Consider the following 9,459-nt stretch of genomic DNA (forward strand, 5'->3'; position numbering starts at 1 on the left):
CCAGTTTTTTTAAAAGACAAAATAAACTTCCTACAAATTTAAACTATATTCTTGAATGTTTTTTATTTCAAATTATTAATTTTCTTCATCCTAAGCCTAGTTATGAATCAAAATATGGTTACTCTAGTTAAGAACTCAAGTGAAAAAAGTTACTACGAAAGTTTGCAGCAACACTAAAAAGCAAAGTAGAGGATTCTTGGTCGAGATAGGACAGGTCTCAGATCCGGATTCAAAGTTTCCGGGAACACTATAAGTAAACTTATATTATCACAAAAGATCCAAGACCCGACCTAAGTTTGGGTAATCGAACTTTTACAGATCATAAAAAAGATCTGAGGGATTTTCCGGATCTTACAAAGCATAAATAGGGGGTTTCATTAAGAGCACTTCAACTTTTTTTTAATAAATAAAACACAAATGGTTAAGGATTTGCCTAATTTATTTTTCAATACAAATAATAAACGTATACATTTATGTATGAAAATCAATTTCTCTAGCGTGACCACCACGAGCACGTTTACAAAAGTCCAATCGCTGAACCCAATTTTCCAACACTTTTTACAATAAATTGAACGACATTCTAGCAATTTTGCGTTCAATATTTTCTCTGAGCTTCTCTAACGTTGCTGCCTTATTTTTGTAGACTAATGACTTCATGTGACCTCAAATAAAATCATTTAATGAAAATTTGATAGTTGCAAGAATTGGCTAGCTATCAACTGATTTTGTGCCTTTTTCTGTATCTTTTCGAACAAGAGGTTGTGAGATATTTTCAAATAACGACAAGTCCAGTTTTATTGAACAATAATTATTGAAATAACTAATATGTAGTTATTTTCTAATACTAATACCATTGGGTTATTTATTGTTTCAGCGTCACAGTAATGAATAAAAATATAAGCTTAATCCTGATTTTATTTTATTTAGGACCGAATATTGGGGGAAATGCTGTTATAATTCGAGCCAAGTATCTGTCTAATTTTTTGTTTGGGTCTGGTTCCGTAAGTTTGGGTACCCAAATTTTACTAGGAAAATTTATGTCTAAATATACAAATCGACCTGCATCCGAGAAAATGTGGGGGTGACCATTCTTAAATTCTAGCTCCACTTTGCAGCTTTCAGTACTTTCTCCCATCTCAGTAAGATAACATTGCGATAAGATTGTTTTTTTTCAACAGATCAACATATATGTAATAATTTGATGCATAGCTACACTTTTGCTATATTAATATTGTACTGATAAATGGCATATGAAAAGTACCCCAATTGGGAACAGGAGAGAGACGGAGGGAGTTTCCTACCAATTCTAAAAAAACTATCAGTATTCATGGAATATTGGGGTAACTAGCAACTAATTTAAATATAAGTTGTCTAATATCTATTTAATAAAGCAGAGGCTCTCACTCTATGATTGTTTCAATGAAAATAAGGCATTTTTGATCTTAGAAATTACCATGTAGTAATATTCAGGAAATATTGCATGTGTTTTGCATGTAGAGCATTGAGCGTGTGTGTACAGAAGCACTATGTATAGTGTATCCTGTACACACGCTATGATGAATATCATCTATAAATTCTGATCTAATAAATAACAATATATTCATATTAGTGAAATATCGCAGACATTTTGTATGTAGCACCGAGCGTATGTACAGTGTTCCCTCCCTGAGGTAAATGGATAACATTTTTTATATCTAATAAATATCAAAGTAATTGTGTTAATGAGATATCGCAGCCTTTTAACAGGTAGCATCGAGTGTGTTTACAGGGAGCACTGTTTTTGTGCAGTTTGTTAAGATAAAATAAAAAATACTGAATGTGAAATTTAATGAGTAGACATTGGATTTTTGAGGGATTTTACTGGCCAAAATGAGCCAAAAAAAAAAAAAAAAAAGAGAATGTCCAAAATATTATAATAGATTATGTTTTATTTTTAGAAAAATATACTTTTATAAAGATAATTTAAAGTAATTAGGGTTGTTTTATATTTCTCATAATTTATTGATAAATTTAGCTCATAATATTATATACGATAAAATTATAACAATATAGGATATGTTATAACGACAAATCAATTTTTTAGAGATATTTTATTCTGTTAATTTTTGCTTTTAATCAGTATTGGTAGTTTTAAATATAATAAAATACCGTTTAAAGTCCACGTTAGAAATTGGAGCAAATTTGAAGTTTAGAAAAATAAGCAATTTTTACATAGACATGATTGGAAATCGGGCTATTTTTTTAACTATTGAGCGATTGCTCACAAATCCTAAGTCTAGTAATGAGGTTTAACAACGAGTGTGTTTAGGTAAAGCACATCCATTGAGTGCTCTAGAGACTAAAGTACTCCAAAAAAAATGTGAGCAGGGGATTTTACTCCACCCCATGCACACGCCCTTTTCCATAGGTAATTACTACTTTAAATTACAAAATGTATAATGTGCAGACTCCTATTTATATTGTTAAAGTGCAGGGAAGTGGCACTGGAATTATAAGGGCCCTTTACTCCTACTTCTGAGTTTTTTTTGTTTTTTTTTGTATATAGCAATAAATAAAAGTTCATATAGTTTCAAAAATTTGAAATGTTTAAATTGTCAAAATGAAATAAAAAAGATAATTTTACTTCTTTTTAAAGACAATGTTACTCCTTCAAGTTTGATCTCTTCCCAAAAAAATTAAACTCGAAAATTGAAATAGTTTTTGTGTCTTTTCTAAAAAAATAGTCATAAGTTAAATTTAACATTTATAGATATATATATATAAAACATTATATCAAAATTGTTCAAAAAAGCATCCCACCCCTTCCAAAGAAAAATTTCAGTCATGGCTAGGGATGTGAAAATATTCAAAATCCTCGTAAGAATAAATTTAAAAAAGATGAAGTGTATTTTGGTAATCTGAAAGGAGCATTATAGTTTTTACAGAGAGTAAATATGTCTTTCGAAGTTTAGGAAGGTCAATTCTGAGTGGTACATCACAATTTGTTGGCTGAAGTCTTGGGAGAAATTCGAAAAATGAACAAGAGAAGACGAGTCATTGTTCAGAATGACAATGCGACCTCTCACACATCGGCTCAAACTAACACCTTCACGACCGGCAAAACGTCAAATTGATGGGTCATCCGCCGTACAGCCCTGACTTGGCACCCAATAACATCTTTTTATTCCCGTACATCAAGAAAAAAATGCGTGGTACACGATTTTCGTCGCCAGAAGATGCTGTTGAAGCGTTTAAAAACCATGTTCTGGAGGTGTCTCAATCGGAGACACCAAAAAAAGCTTCGACAATTGGTTTGAGCGCATAAAAAAGTGTATAAATCATGCTGGAGAATACTTTGAAAAACAATAAAACCATTTTTGATGATTAGGCATTTATTAGGCCAGAAATATATATAGCAGCCTATGTATAAGAGTAAATCCTTGTAGAACTCAGAGTAGAATCGAGGATCGAGATCAGAGTAATTATTACCAATGTCCTTGTATATTACCTTCTTCCCCTACCCCCTTGATCACAGCTGATTGTAGCTGATCTCCTTCAAATTGTCAGGGTTACTATGATTATCGGTTTCTTTTTTTTTTAACCATGCCCAAAATACACAGGATTTTAATAACTTTTGCCAACATATACTCTTTTATATATATACGCTCAAGAGGATTTAGTTACACAACTTTCCCATTCCTAGTCATGCCCCCTCAAATTATATCATTATTTGTTGTCGTCATTATTATATAATTTGGCCCCTAGGACAACCCCCCCCCCTTCTCCAATATAAAAAGACAATGATTGATGATAAGTAGATCAAGACTTTGAGGAATCGAGAAGGCCAAGATTTTCAATAAACTGGTCTAGTAGAGTACCACATATCTCTCGATAACCACATCCCTACTCCTAGTCCGTAACCTGAGCTGATGACTTCAAATTGTAGGTATAGAATATCTGTTAATATATAAACAAAGATGATCCCAACTCGTCATTTCCTCCGTAGCGTTCATTGACTTTTGATAATAGAGATACCATGCTCCCTCAATGATCATGAATGTATAAGTGTATAAGTTTGAGTATAATGTTATTATACTCATGTAATTAGTATAGCATAAGCCCCCAAAATAACAATCAGTATATTTATAATTCCCTAAGCGTTTTGATCTCATATTATTTTTTCTTCATGCTGAAACGCTATCATTTTATTTGTTATAGGTAGGTAGATAGGCATGGCATGGCGGTCTGAACCTTGAATACACCCCCCCCCCTCCCATTATTATTACTTAAGATCAATCAATACATGGTTGGAGAGAAAGAGAGAGAAGCAACAGTAACGCCTCCATAGTGTGTTTATGATAGTACACACGAACTTCGACCTCCAAAGAATAGTAATAAGAAAAAACGGAAGAAATATTTCACGATTTATTATAAATTGTATATATTTTAGTAGAATAATAAAAGTGATACAATCACCTCCTGGGGAGTGAGACTCATTAAACAATGATGATGAAGAAAAAGGCATTCGTTAATAATCCTTTCTACTATAAATGTTCATTTAGATATTATGATGAGCTAAATATATAATTTATATAATAATCTCATAATTAATTACTATGTATGTATGTATAAAGAAGATCACTTCTTAGAAACTTTATGAAGTAAGGAAACCACATATTTTTACTGCAAATGATTATATATTATAAATACATAATTAATTTCGACTTATTTTTTTACTTTGTGTGTAAAATATACATTTATATTTTTTAATAAAGTTATCACTTCCGTGCAGATGATGCTTCTTCAAGGCAGTGGAAGTAGTTATTGGTTTTTGCTTTGTTTAAACAAATGTATGGTTGTAGTCCCAGGCACTTCAATATTGTTTAATTAAAAGTTTTGTGTGTAGAGATTTTGTTACACAAGTCAGAAAATTTGTTAGGCCAGCCCAATCTGCAAATGAAGTACAAGAATTGTGTAATGGCCATATTGAGGAATTTTGGTCTCCCTCTTGACCTGCTCTGAACCCCCTTTGACTTTGGAACATGGGGTATGGTCTAAAGGAGAGACCAATGCAGTTTCCAGAGTCAGCACGGAATCCTTGATTCTAAAGAAATTCCTTCACAAAGACATAGTGCGACTCTTTCAATTTGAATGAGATAGCTATATGAGTAATTTTATTTAGAATACATGTAAAAAAGTATCAATACATATTATTCTATAATCTATGAGTAACTGTTTGGTTTTGACGGAACTCTAACTCTAGATCACCTTGTATATTGCGCATAGGTATATACATATAAGAGCACCAAGTTAAATTATGTAAGCATGGATGGTTGGAAAATATGTATGATGCTTGACCCTGGAGAAAGGATGGGATCGGCTTCATCTTGATGTTGTTTATGAAAATTTATGCTAATGAGAGGTGAAATAACTGCATTGCAATTTGAAATGTTTTTTGTATGGATAATATATATATTATTATTTTTAATAATGGACAGATACTATTAATACAATCACAGATTTATAATTAATAATGATATATTTTGTAGTTTGTAGAAGTATTGGGTCTCATTCTAATAATTAATTAATATAAATAGGAATGATTCGGAATTCAAACTTTAGGGAGCACCTGGCTCTCTAAGTGGGGAGGGTTGCTTGGTTGTTTACCTGACGACATATATGGCTATTATAACATAATCAATATCTGTGTAAAAATTCCGTATTTTGTTACTTTTTTCAATTAATTTCATTTTGTAAGGTTCTTTCTATTCGTCTTTTTAAAATCATAGTTTCTTAATTTTTTGGCTTTGGATTTTTGGATCCTTTTTATTTACCAGTTCTACGTCCTTGTCTACCATAAGTACCTAGAGGAGGATCTGAAAAGGATGGGTTTTGGGGTTGAGAAGGAGAGGGTCTAGCAGGAGTAGGTCTGGATGGAGATCCACTATTGGTAGAGGGGGAGAAAACGGGAGCAGATTCTCTTTCAGCTTGTACTTCTTCATTCTTAGAGTAGAGATCTTCAGCTTGAGCGCAGTCAAAGTTGAACCACCAATCGCAAATAAAGTATCCTTGGTTGAAAATGGTGCCATTAGGGCAGAGGAAGGATTGCTTGGCAAGGGATCCAACTCCATCAGCAACACACACATGGAAAACTTGGCATTGGGTCTCCGTATCAGCATAGTAACCTAGAGAGGATGATAATAATTAGAGGATGGGTCGACACTACGTAAGGGTGTAGTTAAACAAAATTAGCTCATGCCTCCTTCAACTTGTCCATCACAAGCAAATCCAGTTTCGGGAACTTCGGCAAGAATGGGATAGTCAGTTCCAGGAGTTCCAGGAACAGAGTTAAGCAGCCAGTCTAATCCTGAATGATCGTGAGAGTTGGAAGGTTCAACGACAGATGGTGCAGGTTGAGGTGGTGGGGGTGGTCCTCCATAGTTTGGCTGAGGATTTCCATAGGATGCTTGCGGTTGAGCGTTAGAGACACCGTATGAAGAAGGGGCTGACTGCTGTCGTCCTCTTCTTTGAGTCAAGGAAGGGGAGCAGCCAAAGAGGGCTGAAAAATGAAAATAAATTTATGGTGGCTTAAGAATGTAAGAGGAAGGATCAATTCACAGTGTTATTATTATTATTATGTTAAAAAGAATCACGGATTGAGGATCACACACACCTAAAAACAAAACGAAGGATATCTTGTTGTTAAACATTTTTATTTTTTATGATTGTTGGTGGTTGACTGACTAAGTACTCTGACTTCAGATAACTGATACTTCTATCTCTATCGGATCAGGCTTTTATACTTCATCTTTTCGGGAAAAAAAATTACATATTACGTATGAAAAAGGCACAAATATGTATTTAGTACATACAGAGATTATTATTTGGATGGTAGTTGTGGAATTATGAAAATGCGTACACCTCCCCCACGGGAATATTACAATAACATAGTTTGCGTTGAAGATGACGCGCTTCTTCATTTTTATTTCTCCATTGCGTACATACGCATATACATATGTATATTTTGAAGAAGAGCAAGGAAGATGAGACGGAACATTATTGAGTGTTCGGAGCCTAATATGTGAAATAATAACAATAAAAAATCAACGTTAACACCACAAAGCTGATCACAAATAAAAGTTTACATCTTATTGATGTATATTAAATACAGGGGAATAAATACATTTTGTCCATGGAGCCCGTCCCAAAAACAACTATATACCTACATGAAAGTTTCTAATGGCTTCTTCTTCAAACTATCAAGTAAAATGGAAAATATGTATATTTTTCGGCCAAAACTCGTTTGGTAAAATATTACTATCGATATTATATTATTAGATATTCCCATTGCATTTTAATGTTTCATTGCGAAGAGGTTATATATTTTTAACAATTGTTTATTCCTAGGGATAATCCAGTATGCTTCAAGGTCCATAACATATACTTTATTAAAATGAGCAACCGATAGAAGATTATATATATATATTAATAGCAAGAAAGTTCTAAAAATAAATGGAATTTATGTAAATATGTAGTCATGTCCCCTCAGATGCATTTGAAACGGAATACAATTGTCAAACACATATCATTATAAAGTATGACTTTGGATTTTTACTCTTAATGGAGTAATTATTCGTAGATAAAAATAACCCTATGTAACTCGGCTCATCTTCATTTCGTCGTCCATGAAGTAGCTTGTAGCTTCCTAAGGAAGAAACGGAAGGAAACAAGAAACAATTGTAGATTATATAAGATATTTCTTTAACTTTACATGTACCTATTTTCAGTTAAAACATTAGTTATGATGACAAGTAGGGAATAGTAAGATTATAATTTACATGAAATACACTCCAAAAGTCAATTACGGATAATGATAATATGTAATACCTATTTGAGTTTGACAGGCAAACAATGGAAATTATTCCTCCAGGTTTGAATGCATTTTAAAGTATCTTTAGGGATGATGATAATTCACTTTACATTTATTCATTCTGTGTCAAGTACCTGGGTAGTAACTATCAGTATGGGATCGCATCATCGATGAACTCATTTCCGCATATTATCTCATAGCCTGATATTAGAGAAAATGAAAAGTGAGGTTTATTGTTGAGTCGATCCTTATTTATTCGTTCTATATCTATCCAGTCTTAAGGCCAATCCTATTAGTAATTGGGACCGGTCCTTATGACTATCAGTACTAGAACTAACTAATAAAAAAGAATAAGTAATTATGAGTGACGTCATTAAGGTTCCCCTTTTTGTAGTCTTAGAACTGATATGCAGGTCTGAGCTGGACTGAATCAGTCTTTACTCCCAAATGAGGACCCATACAACACTAGTAAGTGAATATAATTCTCTATATGAATACGAGCATGCAAATTGGATTCAAAATTTATAAAGATAGTAAAATTAGCGCTGTATTCCTTTAGTCATGGGGTCAAGGAGTTAAAATACATAAAGTGCTGAGCAAAAGCAAGGGAAACTTCGTCAAACCGAAAGTTATTTGAACAAAAAAACAGACAATATAATTATTTATACATCAATCACTCCAGATCTTATCTTCCGAGGCGTCGTGAGCATCGTTTCTCCTATGATAAAATACTTGATCAAGCTAAATTGAATCAATCAAGTGACTTGAACAAAGGGTATCTTATCTGGATCGATAACTGTCCGGTTGACAACCCTAACACAGTCATATAAACAGATGGATCTAAAGATGAACAAGGCAATACAGGTGCTGGATGGGCCATCACTCGAGGCGATATGTTCATTCACCAATCATCGAACCCGTTGAACAGAAATATTTGCCATTACAAAATCTGTCGAAGCTCTTCTCAAACAAGATACACCGTTAAAAAAATAGGAAAAATCGATCCGATTCTCAATCAGCAATTGCTGCTATTTTCAATCCCCGTACAACAAGTGATGAAGTCAAAAATTGCAAACAAATTTTGAACAGTGGAAAAAGTGAGAAAGGCATAAAAGCTTCATTAAGCGGGTGATAAGTGGTTTCTTCTACAAAGTCCGGTACAAGAGATACAATAAATACCACAGTATGAAACATACATACAACATGCTAAAAGAGTCAAACCCCAAAGAGTCTCAAACTTAGACGTAAGAAGATAAAACTTCTAGTACATGCTTAAACAGGTCACAGGCCATTTCTCTCCCACCTGACTAAATGGAAAATATAAAAATATACAATATCGGTATGGAAGAATCAGAGAGTGTAGACCATCTTATAAACAAATGTCCTGGAATCTCGTATGAAAGATATCAAGTAATTCAAAAATAAAATGTTGAAGTTCGTGTTCTAAAATTTATGAAATGTTTAAAAATGAAAAAAAAAAAAAATGATAACAATTTTAATGCCTAACTAATAATCAGGATCTTCTTTAGTAACACAAATACCACAATGTGTGATCGTGTTCTTTACCTTAATGTATTCTATTTGATTTTTTTAGATTTTTTTCACATGTG

At 33.0% G+C, this 9,459-nt stretch overlaps 1 protein-coding gene and 1 long non-coding RNA gene across 2 annotated transcripts; one reads left to right on the forward strand and one right to left on the reverse strand.

Moving 5' to 3' along the window:
• Positions 1-5,428: 5,428 nt before the first annotated feature.
• Positions 5,429-6,751, reverse strand: LOC121115748 (uncharacterized). The gene is made up of 3 exons (XM_040709872.2): positions 6,653-6,751; positions 6,239-6,538; positions 5,429-6,164 (listed from the first exon to the last, which is right to left on the reverse strand). The coding sequence occupies exons 1-3, from the start codon at positions 6,687-6,689 to the stop codon at positions 5,806-5,808; spliced, it is 696 nt and encodes a 231-aa protein (XP_040565806.1). The 5' UTR covers positions 6,690-6,751; the 3' UTR covers positions 5,429-5,805.
• Positions 6,752-7,231: 480 nt separating this feature from the next.
• On the forward strand, positions 7,232-7,843 carry LOC139905083 (uncharacterized). Its single transcript, XR_011779561.1, has 2 exons — positions 7,232-7,285; positions 7,387-7,843. It is a non-coding gene; the product is annotated as an uncharacterized lncRNA (long non-coding RNA).
• Positions 7,844-9,459: the final 1,616 nt, after the last annotated feature.

The sequence above is a fragment of the Lepeophtheirus salmonis genome, chromosome 4, assembly GCF_016086655.4.
Source record: "Lepeophtheirus salmonis chromosome 4, UVic_Lsal_1.4, whole genome shotgun sequence".
NCBI classification, from domain to species: Eukaryota; Metazoa; Arthropoda; class Copepoda; order Siphonostomatoida; family Caligidae; genus Lepeophtheirus; species Lepeophtheirus salmonis.

Bases quoted from the DNA above. Each gene is read 5' to 3' on its own strand.
- LOC121115748 (XM_040709872.2), bottom strand. From the start codon at position 6,689: ATGTTTAACAACAAGATATCCTTCGTTTTGTTTTTAG. The intron at 6,539-6,652 runs GTGTGTGTGATC...TTCATTTTTCAG, and splicing joins ATCCTTCGTTTTGTTTTTAG to CCCTCTTTGGCTGCTCCCCT. The intron at 6,165-6,238 runs GCATGAGCTAAT...CATCCTCTCTAG, and splicing joins TGATGGACAAGTTGAAGGAG to GTTACTATGCTGATACGGAG.